The following is a 19005-nucleotide window of genomic DNA, read 5'->3' as shown; positions in this document are numbered from 1 at the left end:
TTCCTTGCACCTTTCCTTCAGGGCTTCACAGGTTTTGGACGTAGCCTGTATCCTCAGAAGCAGCACCCGTTGTGAGGGACTGAGACTTGGTTGAGCATGGAAATATTTTTGAAGGCTGCTAGATGTGAGATATGCCGTAGGCAGGTGTATCAGCGACTTTCTCAGTGCTGGGAGAAAACACCCGACCAGAAGCAGTTCAGGGAAGGAAAGAGTTTACTTTGGCTTACAGGTCTAAAGGATGGTAAATCCACTGTGGTGGGAAAGGTGTGGCCAGAGCAGAAAGCCAACATCTTGTCATCATATTAGGGAAGAAGGATGCACATTTGAGAGAGGTGGGTAGGGGGAGAGGGAAGGAGAGAGAGAGAGAGGGAGGGAGGGAGAGAGAGGGACAAGGCCAGGCTTTACCTCCTAAATCTCCACAATCTTCCCAAATAGCACCACTTTGCTGAGGATCATGTGTTCAAACGTGGAAGCTTATGGTGGGTGTTATATTCAAGCCACCACAGTAGGTGTCTGTGAGAAACAGGAATACTGCCATTGTAAATTGAGAATGGAAGGAAGGTGTGGTAAGAGAGGGAGAGAGATTTGTGTATAAATTGTAGAAATGAGGATGCAAATTGTGATATTTTATGTCCCAGGGAAGGAGTATGTAGCTCTCTTTAGCAGTGGGATACGAACTCCACTGTGTCAGGAAGCGCTTGGGATGTCTAAGGTGAGGTGCTAAGCCAACTATAACTGGTAGCCTTTTCTGTGCAGCCAGAGGTCGAATTTTTAACCTATCTTCCTCTTTCAATCTTAAGAGGAGTTAGACTCCCACTGTTGGTGAACTTTCCCCCGGACAACGCCCTTTGCGGGTGGCAGACCTTCCATAAACCAGGTTCTGCAGCCGGGCCTACCTTATGTAAGCCACATTTTATTTAACCTGCCATATTTGCAGGCTGTTGCCTAGCCCTGATGACAAAGACCGTGAGTTCCAGCATGGCGGGGCAGAGGAGCGGGGGACACTGTTGAGCAGAGCTGTGTGGAATGCGGACTGAGAGTCGGGGTGCAGATGTGAGCTCCTCCTGCCAGTGAAATGACCCCCAGATTGATGCTAATTTTGAAACAGTGGTGGTGGTGGTGGGGGAACCAAAACCAAAAAGCAGGTGGCTTCTTATGATCAGTTTGCAAAGTAAAATCAGTAACCAAAGAAAACCCTCTGGGCTGTAAAATCCAAAGTGGACTCTTCTATTCATGTGAAGCCTGCAGTTTAAGCTGCCGTTGTCATTTCTGAAGTGCTAAGTGACTCTGTAGTGCGCTATTGCGTCTCACGTGAAGGACTTCGAAGAGAAAAGCAACTTCATTTCAAGGTATTTTAATTTTTTGTTAGACTGTAATATTTCATTCAGTTCTCAAGCCATATTTTTACACACGCCAACAAAAAAAAAAAAAAAAAAAAAAAGGAAATGAAATCACCCATTCTAACCGGAGGGGTTTTCTAGAAACGGGGTGGATCTAGGAATTCATCAACGTGGCACTGGGTAGCTTATCCAAATTTAGGTAAACTCAATGCCGTGAAAGAAAACCGCTATTTGTAACTGTTTTAGGGAGAGCTGACAGCATGACCCTGAGAAACCACATACTTGACACCACTCAGGGGAATCAGCCATCCTCCTCAGGGTGCCTGCTTCTGGAACCCCGCCTTGCTCACCAGCGCGAGTCCCGGTCTCAGCCCCAGGAGGCTGATTCCGCAGGTGGCTTCCAGGGAGCGTGTGGCCTTTTCACATGCGCAGCCCCGGTTCCGCTTTCTCCGAATCTGACACAGCAAAGCAGTGAGGGGTGGATTTGCAGGAAGTGGGTGGCATGATTGACTTTAGGGAAATTCCTGAACCTTTCACATGGTCGTCTTTCATGGCTCCAATGGGAAGGGAAAAGCCCCCGTGGACTTCTGAGAATCATAATGACCATGCGCCTTGTGTTCTGAGAGAGACACAGCAAAGGGAACCAAAGTTTACTTGGCCTTCCTCTTCTGGATTCCCTTAGTTGGGGACCAGCTACCCCAGAGTCATAACTAACTGCATGTTTCTCTCTCTCATACAGAGAGAGAGAGAGACAGAGAGAGAGAGAGAGAGAGACAGAGACTCACATCTCATTCTGCAATTCTCTATCTCTGGCTGGCCTGGAACCCACTCTAAAGCCCAGACTGGCATCAAACCCATAGCAATCCTCCTGCCTCAACTTTCCAGGTGTTAGGAGTACAGGTGCCAGCCACGATGCCGAGCTGTTATCTATCTTTCTCTCTTAGGGGATGGGCAAATCACAAGGAGGTGAATTCGTGGCAGGAAGCAGAGTGGGAAGAATCACGAGGGAGTTGTCAGGATTGATCCAGTCTTCTGTCGGCTGGAGTGACCCCAACACTCGTGGTGGGGCCCACATGGCCACTGTTGCCGAAACCTGGATTCACCCACTTACGCTAACAACTCTCACTCTACCCCACTCACCACTCATGAACAAGGAAATGCCTGACTGCCAGTACCTATTAGATTCTTCATTTGTGATATGCTATTTTAACTCCTGACCGTAACTCAAGAATTGATGCACATTAGTCAACAGCAATGAAGTAAACAGAGAAAACATGAAGACAGGTGAAATTATCTAAAATGTACTTCACAGATGATAGCAGGGTGTATCTTTTGTTATTGCAAGTTTACACACTTCTAGATGTTGTAAAAAGTCTAAGTATAGACATATATACTCATTCTTTTTTTTTTTTTTAAGGTATAGCCCAAGGTAGTAAACTTCTGCCTACTTAAATATAGTCCAAACTTTTTCAGCCAATCTGCTCTTCTTGATTTTCTTGAAGTGCTAAATTTGTATGTTAAATTTTGTCATGACTTCTAAGTTTTGCTGCATTTAGGGAGAGAAGTTAAATTACTTTAAAATTTTTATATGCTCTATTTCTATTGATTCTACTTATTTATTAACTTATTTGAAGCACTCTGGTCCCACTCTGGTCCAGGTGACCTGAAAGTCACTCAGTAGCTCAGGCTTTCCTCAAACTCACAGTGATCCTCCTACCTCAGCCTACTGAGTGCTGGGATGAAGGCACGTGCCACCATGTCCAGTTGATTTTATTTTGTTTTTATTTATGTATGAGAGAGAGAGAGAGAGAGAGGGAGGGAGAGAGAGAGGGAGAGAAAGAGAATGAGAAAGAGAGGGAGAGAGAGAGAGAGAAAATGGGAGTTGCAGGCCTCCAGCCACTGCAAACAAACTCCAGATGCATGCACCACCTTGTGCCTCTGGCTTACATGGGTCCTGGGGAATCAAACCTGGGTCCTATGGCTTTGCAGACAAATGCCTTAACCATTAGGCTACCTATCCAGCCCTGATTTTATTTTATTTTTTTGTTTATTTTTATTTATTTATTTGAGAGTGACAGACACAGAGAGAGAGGGAGAGAGGGAGAGAAAGAATGGGTGCGCCAGGGCCTCCAGCCACTGCAATCAAACTCCAGACACAAGCACCCCCTGTGCATTTGGTTAACATGGGTCCTGGGGAAATGAGCCTCTAACCAGGGTCCTTAGGCTTCACAAGCAAGCGCTTAACAACTAAGCCATCTTTCCAGCCTGTGATTTTTGTTTTCTCAAGGTAGGGTCTCACTCTAGCCCTGGCTGACCTGGAATTCACTATGGAGTCTCAGGGTGGCCTTGAACTCACGGTGATCCTCCTATCTCTGCCTCCCAAGTGCTGGGATTAAAGGCATGTGCCACCACGCCCAGCTGATTTTATTTTTTCGTGCAACTAAATTTTGTTTATTAATTTTTGACTTGTTTATTTATTTATTTGAGAGAGAGAGGGAGAGAGAGAATGGGCATACCAGGGCCTCCACCTGCTGCATATAAACTTTAGATGCATGTGCCACCATGTGTATCTGGTTAACATGGGTTCTGGAGGATCAAACTTGGGTCCTTTGGCTTTGCAGACAAGTGACTTAACTACGAAACCATCTTTCTAGCCCTTAATTTTTTTTTTATTAATTACTTTTGTACTCAGTGAATACAGTCAAGTTGGTACCATTATTTTTAAAGACAGGATCTCATATTTTTAAAGACAGGATCCTGAAACTTGCTGTATAACCGAGGATGACCTTGAATTCCTAATCCTCCTGCCTCTGCCTCCTGAGTGCTAGAATTACCTGTGTGTGCCACCACATTCACTTTAGGCAGTGGGGAAATCCAACTGAGCTACTTTCTCAGCCCTAGGTTTTATTTTTTGCATTCAAGTTGAGGGTGAACTCTCTCTCCCAGGTAGCTAGTGAACCACTATAACAACTCATTGGCTTCATTCTTTAGGAAGACAGAGATAGTGACCATAACAAAGTAATGTTTCTGTTAGCAAACTAGGCACTTAAGTGACTCAGAACTCTCTAATGCATCTTGGCTAAGCAAAGCTTGAATACATTTAAAGTTCAGGCTTTCATACAAATATCTTAGCTTTTCTATTATCATGTTATCATTATTACCATTGCCATTATTTGTCCTTTTGTCTTTTAATTTATTTGAGAGAGAGAAAGAGTGAGGAAAGAGAGAGAGTGAGTGAGAAAGAGAGAGAACTGGCATGTTAGGACCTCTAGCCACTGCAAAAGAACTCCAGATACATGGCCACCTGTGCATCTGTTTTACATGGGTACTTGGGAATTGAACCAGAGTCCTTAGGCTTTGCAGGCAAGCACCTTAATCACTGATTGTTATCTGTAGCCCTATTATTTGCTCTTTAAGGGCACTGGCTGAGGAAAAATTCATAGAGTGAGGGTTACTGTCTCAGTCATTGATTCATATTTGTTTTTTCCAAGAAATACTCATTGCACATTCACTATAAGTTAGGCAGTCTGCTATACGATGGCATGTTTAAGCAAGACAAAGACCCCATGAAGCTTTCTTACAGGAAGACCAGGTGTGATCTTGACTGTGAAGGAAATACAGGGTACAAGTGGCAGTAGAGAAGGGCACATGTGTGGTCAAGAGGTGCCCTATCGCAGGGTCTGGTGGTGCAGAGGCCAGAGCTAAAGGAGTGACATCTAGCGGAGAAGTAACCGAGGACAAGAAGGAGCCAGATCTACAGAGTTGGGAAGTGGCAGGACAGTAATCTGGGGAATGTTCCAGAGCCAGGACTGAAGCTTTCGTGTAGTGAGAAAGTAGAGGAGAGGGTATGGGTAAGAGTGGGCCGGAGGCTTATATGCAAGACAGGAAAAGGTAGGAGGGACAGGAGAGTAGGAGAAAGTCCCAGAACTGTTTGAAGAAGATGGGAAGTGATGCCTAACATTAATTTAAAGGTTGCCAAATTAAGCTTCCCCCTGTAGCTATGATATAGAGGGTTGGGAAGCTATTGCTGTCGTGAGCTGAGACAGGGCAGCTTGGATCAGGGAGGCGAGGGTAGAAACAGAACAGGAGGGTACCAGTGATGTGGGGAGGGGAAAGACCTGAGAGAGCAGATGAAGGAGTTCATGCTCCCTTCCAGCATCACCTGGGCATCCGATTGAAACTCCAATGCCCACTTCACACCTTGTATCAACTAGAAGCTGAGACCTAGACACTGGGATCAGTGAAATTTCCCAGGTGACTCTACTGTGCAGCAGAGGCGAGGAGCCACGCAGGGGCCTGTGTACCAGCTGAGGCATGTGGATGGCTGCATTCCTGGGCAGCAGAAGCAGATGGAGGCCAGGCTTGAGAATTCTATTAGACAGGAAGATGAAGTTTCCAGAAAGAGGTAGAATAAGGGAACACATTGATGAAAGGCTTATCAGGGGGTTGGAGAGATGGCGTAACAGTTAAGACCCTTGCCTGTGAAGCCAAAGGACCCATGTTCTACTCTCCGGCTCCCACAGTAAACCAGATGCACAAAGGCAAAGCAACTGCAAGGTCACACATGCCCACTAGGTGGTGCAAGCATCTGGCGTTCCATTGCAGTGGCTGAGGCCCTGACCTGCCAATTCTCTCTCTGTCTCTCTTTCTCTCACTCTCTCTCTAAAATAATAAATAAATAAATAAAAGAGAGGCTTGTCAGAAGATGCAAATGTGAAAACCCCCACCTAGAGTATTTGAAATTATGGGACTGAGCAAGCTCTTCTTGGACAGACGATGAGGGATAGATGAGAAATAAAAGAGCATGCTCTGAAATCGAGAGGTCAGGTGGAGGAGGAACCAGCAAAGGCGACTGAGGGGGAGGGCAGAGATGAGAAAGGTAGGAAGAAAGCCTGAGGAGCAGAATGTCCTGGAAGCTGAGAAGGGCTTGTGTGAAGGAGAGGGCGGTCAGCTGTACCAGAGGCTGCTGGGCCAGCCGGCCTAGGAAGCGTTGGCAGATTTCTCAGCTGGGCCAGTTTACTCTGACAGTCGCAGTAAAGGAATAGAAATGGTGGCTTGCGCTGCTCTCTTGGATCAGAAACACAGGTTCCTGAAGAAGATAAATGCTGGGTTAATTCCTTCAGGTGGCTTCACTTGGGCACACAGTTTCTTTTTCTTCTCATTTTGCTAACATGACAAGGTAGAAGTCTCCAGAAACAATGCATGAGAACAGCTGTTTCTCAACATGTCAACATTCTCAAATGAAATTGTATTTGAACTTGGTCTTCTCCTTCGTTCAGGATCATGTGTGGGGTCATTATTCACCAAGAAATAAAAATCCAGGGACTGGTTAAGGCATTTGCCTGAGAAACCTAAGGTCTCAGGTTCAGTTCCCCAGCACCCACACATAAGCCAGATGCACAAGCGGGCGCATGCATCTGGAGTTTGTTTGCAGTGGCTGGAGGTCCTGATATGCCCATTCTCTCTCTCTCTCTCTCTGCCTGCTCTCTCCCTTAAATAAATAAATACACAGAAATAAAGAAGAAAGAAAGAAGGAGAGAGAGTGTGTGAGAAAGACTCAGGAGTCCAGAGAAAACAAACAAACAAACAAAAAAGCAATGGTTAAGATTGGATTCCTGTCATTGGAATTCTGTGGGGCAAGTTATGGCTTCTGGGTCCCTGAATTGCTTCATTGATTATCGAGGAAATATGGACAGGTAACCTCTCACCGGTGCTGTTCTCTCCAATCACCTGAGGAGACCTCACTCTTACCCAGCGGGGTAAGGGTCATGCAGGTGCCAGCCAAAAACAATAGCGATGGGACTGGCTAACGTATTTGCTGTCAAGAGGACATTAACGCACCTAGTGTGGGCACTTTTTCTGGGGCAAAGGTCACAAGCCCATTCACTTTGCTCTTTGTTAAAACTCCAGGCTCCCATAGATGCTAAGACCTTGCTCTTAGACAGCTGAACTCACTCCTGGTCATATGATAGCCTGACACCCAGCCAGTATCACAAGGTTCTGATTAAGTAGGGAAGAGAGGATTTTCTGGGTAGCTGGCTTAGCCCCGATGAGCCTCCCTTCTCATTGCTCCACAATCCAGTTCCAGGCGCCTTGCTACAGCCAGTTTACTGTCCACTCCAGCATCTCCACCTTTTGATTAGCCCACTGAAGGGTGAGTTTCCACCTGATGCTATGTGTTAATTTTATGCTTATAAATACTGGTTGATTGGCCTTTGGCAATACTACTTATTAAACCTATAAAAACCATGCATTTCCTATAGTTAAACCGTAATTCATAATAAATTCACTGCTGTGGTTCATTTCATGCAAAATCAATGGCATGGCTACCCTACAATGGATGGTCAGCATTAGTTAGAGCATCATTGATTTTTGTTCCTTAGTGTTACAGTCATTTTTACTTCCTTGCCTTCATTTTTTTTTTTTAATCTTTATTCCTGTGCATAGTGGCTCACACCTTCATTTTTATTTTTTATTATTTATTTGAGAGAGAGAAAGAGGCAGAGAGAGGGGGAGATAGAGAGAGAGAGAAAATAAGCACACCAGGGCCTCCAGCCATGGCAAATGAATTCCAGAAGTATGCGCCCCCTTGTGCATCTGGCTTACGTGGGTCCTGGAGAATCGAACCAGGATCCTTTGCTTTTGTAAACATATGCCTTAACCGCTAAGCCATCTCTCCAGCCCTTCAGGGTTTTTTTTTTTTTTTTGGTCTTTTTCTGAACCTGTTGGTGAGTTTCATTATTTGTGATGGAATGGAAGCGTTTCTCCTGTCCTGTGACTTGATGCTTGCTAATGAAGCCATAACTGCAGATTTCAAACTTCTTATGCCAAACACCCAACTGGTGCTCAGCCCCTGAGAATATTGGAAAAGTGTGTCAAATGAATACATGTTTTTACTCTACTATTTGGTCCTCTTTCTCTTTTTGTTTTCAGTATCTTTACTTTGTACCATTTTAATTTTATTATAGCCACAAGCTGTGTATGTGTGTTTTTAATACCTTTATCTATCAGGGAACCTGCAAATGGGGAGAGAGCAAGCAGGAAAGAGTTGAGAAAAATTAAGGTAACATACATTTTGATTTTCCATTGAGATACTGGAATTTTTGAAGCAAACTATCATTGCCATTTTCACCAAAGTTAGGTGTTATTACTATTTTTTTTTTGTTGTTGTTTTTTTGGAAGTAGGGTCTCACTCTAGTCCAGGCTGACCTGGAATTCACTATGTAGTCTCAGGCTGGCCTCAAACTGATGGTGATCCTCCTATCTCTGCCTCCTGAGTGCTGGAATTAAAGGCGTGCGTGGTGACGCCCAGCTTGTGACTTGCCATTTGTATTGCTTTGTTGCGTGTTGTAAGGGGTACTTCATGGCCTGTTTGTCAAGTGCACACCTCTCTACCTTTGTTAAATGAAGCCGTATTGGGCACTACCAGGGTGACTCCTGTGGCACTAAAGGGATGGTGGTCAACACTAAAGTCAGAAGTGTTCAAACAGTCCCCAGGGCCTCTCACGGGTGTGTCTTCTGAAGTCCATGCAGGACGGTGTTACAATGTCACCTTCTTGGAAACAGGTCCTTCTACCTGCACTCTCAGGGTGCTTACACCTAGGAGTTATGACTGTGACGGTGTCCCTCGCTCTTTGCACCTGTGACTCCAATCAGAAATTAATATCTAAAACCATGTCTTGTGCTACGACACAGCCCTTGATCACCTGTTTGATAATGAAGCATTCATGAATCTCTTCTTACTGGACTCTGAGTGTCCTCAGCCTCATGTCCCAAGAACCCTGCCAGCGCTTTCTCAGCAAAATAAGTGACATCGTTAGTCAGACTGACCTAGAAGATGACTACTGCAGGCTCAGGACAAACACTTATGTACAGTGAATGTATGGATGTATGTACTTCCTTACACATCTGCAGCTCAAGTTGACTTGGAACTCACTGTGTAGCTCAGCTTGGCCTTGAACTGGCAAACCTTTTGTCTTAGCCTGTGGAGTGCTTGTATTATAGACAAAAATCACTACCATTCCCAGCTTTATCATGTCATATATATATCATATATATATATATATATATATATATATATATATATATATATATAAAATGGCTTTCCAAGGTAGGGTCTCACTCTAGCTCAGGCTGACCTGGAATTCACTGTGTCGTCTCAGGGTGGCCTCAAACTCACAGCAATCCTCCTACCTCTGCCTCCCAAGTGCTGGGATTAAAGGTGTGTGCCACCACAGCCAGCTTTTTTTTCCCAATATTTTAATTTTATTTATTTATTTGAGAGAGCAAAAGAAGGAGAGGGAGAGATTGGGTTTGCCAGGGCCTCCAGCCACTGCAAATGAACTCCAGATGCCTGAGTCCTCTTGTACATCTGAATTATGTGCATCCTGGGGAATTGAACCAAGGTCCTTTGGCTTTGCAGGCAAGTACCTTAACGGCTAAGCCATCTCTCCAGCTCCCAGCTTTATTTTTTGAAAAGACTCATAGCTGCTTGTTCGTTGCTAGAAGCATTTGTCTTTCAAACTTTTTCTTGTAGATATTTCTACCCAAGCAATATGGTAGTCAAGGTGTTCTTGTGTGCGTAATCTACCCAGTCCACGGTGTATTGCTAAGTAACCATTTCATGCAGCAATCAAAAACTTGAAATGGTTACATTTAACTGTTTATGTTTAACTAGGTGTTGGCCATATCTTTGAGGGTATGCACTTGGATATGCATGTGCATATAGTGGCCAGAGGACACCCTTGGGTGCTGTTCCTCTCAGGCACTGTCTTCCTTCTTTGAGACAGGGTTCCCTCATTGGCGGGGAGCTCAAAGACTGCTTAGTCAGTGAGCCCCTGGAATCTTTGTTGCCTCTGCTTCTCCCGTGCTGGAATTCCACGTGTGCACCACCGTTCCTGGGGTGTGTGCTCACTGTGGGTTCTGGAGATGGAACTTAGGTTTTCCAGACAAACTATCTCCCCAGACCCCACTGGCCATAGCTTATACACGTGTGTGCGTGGGCTGTGGTGAGTATGGGCGATGCAGGGTGTATGCACAGGTGCGCGGATCCAGAGACAATAAAGGACATGCGCACTACTGCTCCTACGCGTGCTTCCTTCTGCTGACCAGTAAGCTCCAGCCACCCTCCAGTCTCTGCTTTCCACGGGACCGGGTGACAGGGGTGAGTGGCCATGTGCAGTTGTGTACATGAGTGGTGAAGAATCAAAGTCAGGCTGAGGCGGGCCGTGTCCTGGGTGGAGGGCTCACACACACACAGCAAGCACTCTTACCTGTGGAGCCAATTCCGTGGTCCCTACTGCTCACCTTAGAAGGGATTTGTCCAGCGCTTCAAGCTCTCTGCAGAGCTCCTGAGCGTCCTAAGACACGAAGGGCAACTCTTGTCTGGAGCCCACAGATTCAAGCCGTCTCGGTTAGAAGTCCCCTGCTCAGGAGGTCTGAGGCTGCCAGGGCTGGCTTATGGCTGTCACCCCTCAGGTGGCTGTCACCCCTCAGGATGGCTCTGCTCTTTGGTTTCCTCTTCGGGAAAGAGGATTTAGAAACACCGTGGCCTCCTATGTCACCCTAGAGCATGGAATGAAGACAGCGGTTAGGGTGATGGCCAGTTAGTTTGTGGGAGGCACACGCTTCCAACGAGAGGAGGATCTCCTCTTGGCTCTTCGTGGGTTCTGGCCTGAGCCCTGGCTCCCTTGGTCCCCTCCCCAGAGGTCATGCGCCCGAAGTCCTGGAGTGGGTGAGTGGCAGTGGGCTCTGACTTCTCTGGGTAACCACCGACATCCTGCCAGGGGCTCGCTGCTCTCTCGGGAGCCTTCATTCCCTTACAGGGACTTCCCTGTCAGCCCCTTAAGAAGCATGGGTTTTACCCAGGACTCCCTTTTCTCCCTTTCACTCTTTTTTTTCCTCTCTTTCTCTTCCTCCTTTCCTTTTCCCTCCTTCCTTCCATTTGTCCTCTTTCTTCATTTTTAGCAGGGTAGTCAGTCCGCATAGTTCACCAATCTTGGAAATAAGATCTGAAAAAAAAAAATTAGACATATAAACTTATTAGCAACTAAATATAACCTTTAAAATGGTCATTCCGGGCTGGAGAGATGGCTTAGTGGTTAAGTGCTTGCCTGTAAAGCAAGCAAATCATCCAAGTTCACATGGGGGGTTAGTTTAAACTGAGGGTTATTTCTGGAGATCTTTTGACCTTTTTTATCTACTTTGACAGGCCCCAAGGGAGCTCAAAAGGGAATGATCATTTAAATTTTTTTGTTATTTTTATGTATTTATTTGAGAGCGACAGACAGAGAGAGAAAGAGGTAGGGAGAAAGAGAGAGAGAGTCACAGAGGGAGAGAGGGAGGGAGAGAATGGGCGTACCAGGGCCTCCAGCCACTGCAAACAAACTCCAGACACGTGCACCCCCTTGTGCATCTGGCTTATGTGGGTCCTGGGGAATCAAGCCTTGAACCGGGATCCTTAGGCTTCACAGGCAAGTGCTTAACTGCTAAACCATCTCTCCAGTCCCCCAGGACATTTTTTTGCATATCTTAATTTGGGGACTTAGTGAAAAATTTACACATGTCCCATTAGTTTTAGTTACAGTCCTATGAACACATTTCATTGGTGCTTTTTGGTCTAGGTGAATCATATGCCCACCATCAGTTTAGAATCCTTGAGATTAAAAAAAAAAAAGAATCTAAACAAAATCTGACTAGGTATGCACAGATAATGGTCCTCTGTGTGTGTGTGTGTGTGTGTGTGTGTGTGTGTGTGTGTGTGTTAGAGAGATGGCCCAGCAGTTACCAGTGTGTGTTGCAAAGCCTGACAGCTCGTGTTCTGTTCCTCAGCCCTACATAAAGCCAGATGCACCAAGTACAGCATGTATCTGGAGTTGTTTGCAGTGGCTAGAGGCCCTGGGACGCCCATTCCTTCTCTTTCTGTCTCTCTTTCTCTCCTTGCAAAATAAATAAGTAAAAGTGTTCAGAAGTGTACATCTTGCTTTTTTACATAGGTTCTGGGGTGGAAAGTCAAGTTCCATGCTTGCATGGCAAGCACTTTTACTGAGTGAGCTATTTCCCTAGCCCTTGAAATATGATATCCTAACTTTAAAAAAAGTGTGTGTTTTACGTATGTACGAGGGCATGTGCAGATATGCATGAACATGTATGCACATGCCTATGGAGGGCAAAGGTCAACATTGTTTGGTTTTGTTTTTTATCCCCTCAATTCCTCTCCAAGTCACTTTTTGAGATAGGATCTCTCCCTGACCCGGAGTTCACTGATTCAACTCCACTAGCTGGCCAGCAAGCCAGGGATGCCCCGGTGTCTGCCTGCCCAGCACTGGGGGTCCAGGCATGCGCCACTGTGCCCGGCCTTTGCACGGGTTCCGCAGACAGGAAGTCCGATCTTCATGCTCTCACAGCAAGCGCACCCACTGAGCCTCCCCCAGTGCCTGTTCTCTCACTCTTTGAAGTTATTTATGTTCGGGAGACTTTTGAACATTGGTATGTTGTCCAAAAACAGGTGACATAATCCTGCTCACAGCAAAGAAAGAAGATTCTCTACTATCATAGCAATCTCATTGCATCAGTCTGTACCATTTTTGTCATTTCATATCTGAAATACAATGAAAGCGTCCCACTTAATTTTTGTTTATACACACAAAAAGCAAACACACAGTCCTACTTTCATATTCACCCATTCCCCCCCTTTACAACACACACACACACACACACACACACACACACACGCACTTCCAATAATCTAATAACAGGAGAATGCAGGAATTGATAAATAGAATCCCTAATTCTTGAGAACAGTGGTTTTGAACAACATGGGCAGCCATGTAGAAAGGTGGCTGAGAGAGCATGGAGCACTCTTCAGGTTTCCGGAGACAAAAGCAGATCACCGGTGGGAGAGAGCTGAGCTTGCAGAGACAGGGGCGACGCGTGGAACAGGAAGCATCTCTCAGGAGCGAGGGGCGGCCCAGGCTGTTCACGTGTTTAAAAACTCTCTTCTGTGGCAGAAGTGCAATGGTGCCTCTCGATTCTGAGGTGGAGGAGGAGTGTCTGAGGGAAGACCTGAAGTTTTACTTCATGAACCCCTGTGAAAAGTACCGAGCCAGACACCAGATTCCGTGGAAGCTGGGTTTGCAGATTTTGAAGATAGCTGTGGTCACCATGCAGGTAACTTACACAATTGCTCTCTTCCTCCCCCAGAGCAAACTGCTTCGTGCGTTCTGTACTCAGCTCTGAGCTCTAGTAGGCCCACACTGGAGTTCATAAAGCTGTGGGTTAAGGACAGTGGTTAAAGGCGCTTGCTTGCAAAGCCTGCAGCCCAGGTTCGATTCCCCAGGACCCATGAAAGCCAGGTGTACAAGGTGGCACATGCTTCTAGAGTTTATTTGTGGTTGCAAGAGGCCCCGGAACATCCATATTCTCTCTCTCTCCTAAAAAATTAATTAATTAATTAATTTAAAAACAAACCCTATAGATTAAGTTGACTGCAGAAGGCAGATGGTAGGCTAAAGCTCAGCTGAGAAGATAAACTTGTTCTAATGAGAGATCATGAGGTGTCTCCCCACAGGTTCTGTGAATATTGGATAAATATAGATCCATATTGTGAAGAATTTCCAAATCCTTGTGAGGGGCACCAACTGCTCAGTCCAGAGTGATCTGTGTTCTTGAAATCCCTCATCTTCATGCAAATATGGCTGATTTAAAGTCTTTGGGCTACCGAATGCTGTTTTCCCTTTTCTCAGTCTCCACGTGCTCTAAGTAAATATTAATAACTGGGTTCCATCACGACTGTCCAAAAGCTACATTCAGACCTTTGGTTTAAGCTCACGAAGCTGAGCAGTGTGACAAGCAAAACTGGGTGAAGGTGATTTTCCTGGAGCAGAAGAATAGAGGATTGAAAATACCTGCAGCTGAGAGTGGAGGGGCTCGTGCCGTGCCTGCTGTTACATCGTCACTCGAGGTCGCAAGGAAGGCTCTCTGCTGTGCCACGCTGTGCCCATTCACCCAGCTTTGAGGAAAGCAAGTCACCTCAGGAGAAGCCTTTTGCCTCTTTCCACTCTTGGTTTTCAAGTTTCTTTTTAATTTTTTTGTTTATTTTTATTTATTTATTTGAGAGCCACAGACAGAGAGAGAAAGAGGCAGACAGGTTGAGTTTTTCCAGAGGAAAACTGTGACTTTGTGGCCTGGGATTCACGGATGACCAGAGCCCCCTCCAACTTACCCAGCCAGCAAGGTGTTATATATATTTTTAAATTTTTTTTGTTTATTTTTATTTATTTATTTGAAAGTGATAGACAGAGAAAGAGGCAGATAGATAGATAGATAGATAGATAGATAGATAGATAGATAATGAGTAGGCACGCCAGGGCCTCCAGCCACTGCAAATGAACTCCAGACATGTGCACCCTCTTGTGCATCTGGCTAAGGTGGGTCCTGGGGAATCGAGCCTCAAACTGGGGTCCTTAGGCTTCATAGGCAAGCGCTCAACCTCTAAGCCGTTTCTCCAGCCCAAGGTGTTATATTTTTATTTATTTATTTATTTGTAAGCAGAGAGAGATAGAAGACAGACAGACAGAAATAATGGGCACACTATGGCCTCCAACTACTGCAAACGCACTCCAGATGCATGCACCACTTTGTACATCTGGCTCCATGTGGGTACTAGAAAATTGAACCCGGGTTCTTTGGCTCTGAAGGCAAGAGCCTTAACCTCTGAGCCATCTCTCCAGCCCCAGCAAGGTTTTATCCACTGCTTTTCCCCTGGATGTCAGCCAGACCAACTTGATGATGACCCTCTATGCTGGCTGTTCATCCAAGCCCAAAGTGGTCCTTTGTACTTTCAGGTGTAATTTGGAGATCTGTCTTCCTGTCAGCCTTGCCTGACCACTTAGTATGTGGTTTTATTTAATACTCTTTGCTATCTACATCACTGATTTGATTTTTTGAAATTATTTTTTTATTTGTATATATGTGAGATACATGCGTGTGTGTGTGTGTGTGTGTGTGTGTGTGTGTGCAGCGGAGGTCAGAGGACTTTCCCGAGTCGGTCTTGCCTTCCATTTCCTTTGATGCAGATGTTAAAGCTTCTGAGCTTCTGGAAAATTCTCCTATCTCTTCACCTCTCACCATCAGTGTGCTGTGATTACAGAAGTCCACCAAGCCTTCTGGCCATTTGCGTGGGGTCTGGGACTCAAACTTAAGTGCTCAGGCTTAAGCAGCAAGCACTTTATCTACTGGGCCCGCTGCCTAGGCCCTAATGAAATTTTGTTCCGTGTGTGTGTGTGTGTGTGTATGTGTGTGTGTGTGTGTGTGTGTGTGTGTGTGTGTGTGTGGAGTATCTGTGTGGTGTGTGATGTGTGGTGTATGCACATGTGTGTGCAGGTGCATGCTGGGTACCTACGTGGGGGTCAGAGGAGAAGTCAAGTGTCTCTCTTATTGCTCATCCGTGTGTTTCCTGAGGGAGAGGCTCTACCTCAACCCAGAACTGTGTCAGTCATGAGCTCCAGCAGTTCTCCCTCCTTCCCCCACTTGGACTGGGGGTAGAGAAGTGAGAGTCGAAGTCTGCAGTCTCTAGTCAGAAAAGCCCTCATGCTTAAGCAGCAAGCGGTCGTAATGACTGAGCCATCTCCCCAGCCCTTATTTTACTTTTAAAAAATATTGTTATTTATTATGAATTTTCAAGCAGAGAGAGAAAGAGAGAGAGAGCAAGTGAACGAGCGTGGGCACACCAAGGCCTCTTGTTATTGCGAAAGACCTCTAGTCACATGTGCCACTTTGTACATCTGGCTTTACATGGGTATTGGGGAATTAAAGCCAGGCCATTAGGCTTTGCAAGCAATTGCCTTTAACTGCTAAGCCATCTCCCTTAATATATATATAATATATATATAATATATGTTTATATATATATGTTTTGTTTTGTTGTTTTTTGAGATAGGGTCTCACTCTAGCCCAGGCTGACCTGGAATTCACTATGCATTCTCAGGGTGGCCTCAAACTCACGGAGATCCTCCTACCTCTGCCTCCCAAGTCCTGGGATTAAAGGCGTGTGACACCACATCCAGAAATTTTATTTTTTTAAGGCTGTATCTGTCTCCCCTGGTATAATTAGGAGAGATTACATTTTGTTTCTCTATAGCATTGGTCAATGGATTTGCTTCTTGGATATCCAAACAGCCACCTTTCTACGATCAAATCTCATTTTTTCTTCCTTCTTTTCTGTCTCTTAGCATTCCTTCACGTCTAAAGGGATAGGTAGCACTTTGCCAGAGTTGCTGAGTAGGTAACTTTTTGCAAACAAAAATGCCTACTCCGCATTCCACACTAATTTATAATCTCAGGGGAGCTGTCTGCATTCTTTCCCTAGTTCCACACTTCCCCTCCCATACCCTTGTACATGATTAGAATAGTGTCTTGTTTTTACTTGGTACAGAATATTTTCCCCTACTTACATTTCATAATGAGGTCTTTAGTTCACAATCTGTACTAGATTCCAGCTAATGAGTGATTTTTCATGCGTCTTTTACCATACTCTCAGCAAATCTTGAGATCTACTTAGTGGGATGGGGGTACTTTCTTGGGGGGAGGGTCACATGGTTTTCGAAAATAAAGTTATTTGGTTAACACCATCTGCTCTTGCTCTTGCTGGGTAGGGAGGGTTTGGTTTTGCCACAGGGAGAGAGTGGGCAGTGACCTCTTCAGGATAGTCTCCTCTAACAGATGCTTTCATACTCTCGACTGTTCCCTGAGGCTGGGCTGCACAAGGGCGTGGCTCGTTCTATCTATAAGTGAATCAAGAAGATTTCTTGGGCTGGAGAGATTTAGCAGTTAAAGCATTTGCCTGCAAAGCCAAAGGATCCCGGTTTGACTTTCCAGGACCCACGTAAGCCAGATGCACAAGGGGGTGCATGCGGCTGGAGTTTGTTTGCAGTGGCAGGAGGCCCTGGCGTGCCCATTCTCTCTCTCTTTCTCTCAAATAAATAAATAAATCATATATATATATATATATATATATATATATATATATATATATAAGAAAATTTCTTGTTCTTCCTACCATATCGGGTGGTTTCCAGCAGAAATGACCATTCTACATTCTCATCACCTCAAAATTATTTTGGTGCCTTTATGTTTACGTGAGGAGGTGGCTTTAACTACTAACAGGCGGTATCTCCTTTCTTGGTCAGTTTACCCATTTCCTATTCAGATGTTTCTGTTTCTTTATCTTCAGTGTGAGTCTGAAAGGGAAGGATCTAATATCCCCGCACCTAGAGTTAATCCGGTCGCAGTTTGGTTTAAGAGGCAGTGTGGTGAACTGGTAGATGACCCTCCGCCACGCTCACACAGGCAACTCCAATTAAACTTAATGGTCACACATACAATCGTGCACATGTAAGACATGGGTATAGGAAGGAACCTAATTGAGAAAAAGGGATTCAGTGGAAGAGGAGATGCTAGAAGGTAATGGGAGAGCATGAAGCTCAAGATACATAATATGCGTGTACCAATTGTCAATAAAATATTAAAAAGAAGGTAGTGTGGTGAAATGGTTGAGAGACAGAACGGACTCTTGGATACTTCCTAGATGCTCAGCTGGGATAAATTGCTTGACTCCAGGTTATATGTATATGCCATGGGATTCTATTCACTTTACTGAATATTTGATGGTGACGTTGGGTACTATTTCACTTCCTGACCTTCTAGTACTGTGAAAAGTAGAAAAAAAGTGAATCCTCATCTTATGGTGTACTAGCTGCCTCTCCAGTATGAGGGAATTAAATGGAAAGTAAAAATTATACACTTCAGCACATCATCATCCTGTGCTAAGAGTGGCTGTGGGATTCCATGCAATGTTGACCTTGCTAATGCGGTGCCCAAGCTTATTCTGTGCAGTGACTGAGAAGCTCTCCTGGTCAGGGCTGGAGGATGCTGTGTCCTCCTTTAAAACTTCAGGACAGGGCTGGAGAGATGGCTTAGTGGTTAAGCGCTTGCCTGTGAAGCCTAAGGACCCCGGTTCGAGGCTCGGTTCCCCAGGTCCCACGTTAGCCAGATGCACAAGGGGTCGCACGCGTCTGGAGTTCGTTTGCAGAGGCTGGAAGCCCTGGCGCGCCCATTCTCTCTCTCTCCCTCTATCTGTCTTTCTCTCTGTGTCTGTCACTCTCAAATAAATAAATAAATAAATAATTTTAAAAAAAAAACTTCAGGACAGTGCAGGGTTTACTGCTCCAGCTTGTCCTTTAGTGGTATCTCCCATGGCACCATTGGCAGATATCATTTACTTGGAGAAATTTTTAAACTTCAGTTGATTTTCAGCACAGATTCGATGACATGGACTGCATTATCTGGTGTTTTTCCTAGAATAAGGAAAGCTTATTCAGTAGTTTTTAGCAACTGCTCAGCTGTTGCCATTGATATTTCAGGAATGGGGCATGCTGAGATTGAGTTGTTAAAGACGACCATCTGGGCTGGGGAGATGGCTCAGCAGTTACAGGTGCTTGCTCTGCAAACCTGGTGACCTAAAAAGTGTGATTTCTAGTCAAAGTGACCCATGTGTCTATAATTCCACCACACCTATGACAATGGAAGGTGGGGACAGGGGAATTCTGAAGCTCACAGACCATCTAGGCTGACCTTCCCAGTAGCAAAAGAAGGGAGACCCAGTCTC

The 19005-nt window shown here is 45.2% G+C and overlaps 1 protein-coding gene across 3 annotated transcripts in view; it reads left to right on the top strand.

Moving 5' to 3' along the window:
- Mcoln2 (mucolipin TRP cation channel 2) overlaps window positions 1–19005 on the top strand; it is a 57070-nt gene that overhangs the window by 1685 nt on the left and 36380 nt on the right. For all 3 annotated transcript variants that reach the window (XM_004653653.2, XM_045138101.1, XM_045138103.1), the window contains exon 2: window positions 13349–13508. In XM_004653653.2, the coding sequence (XP_004653710.1) occupies window positions 13356–13508 (153 nt within the window). In that variant the 5' untranslated portion in view covers window positions 13349–13355. The remainder of the gene's footprint in view (window positions 1–13348; window positions 13509–19005) is intronic.

The sequence above is a fragment of the Jaculus jaculus genome, chromosome 19 (genome assembly GCF_020740685.1).
Source record: "Jaculus jaculus isolate mJacJac1 chromosome 19, mJacJac1.mat.Y.cur, whole genome shotgun sequence".
Classification (NCBI taxonomy): Eukaryota; Metazoa; Chordata; class Mammalia; order Rodentia; family Dipodidae; genus Jaculus; species Jaculus jaculus.
This window is presented reverse-complemented; position numbering and strand designations above follow the sequence as displayed.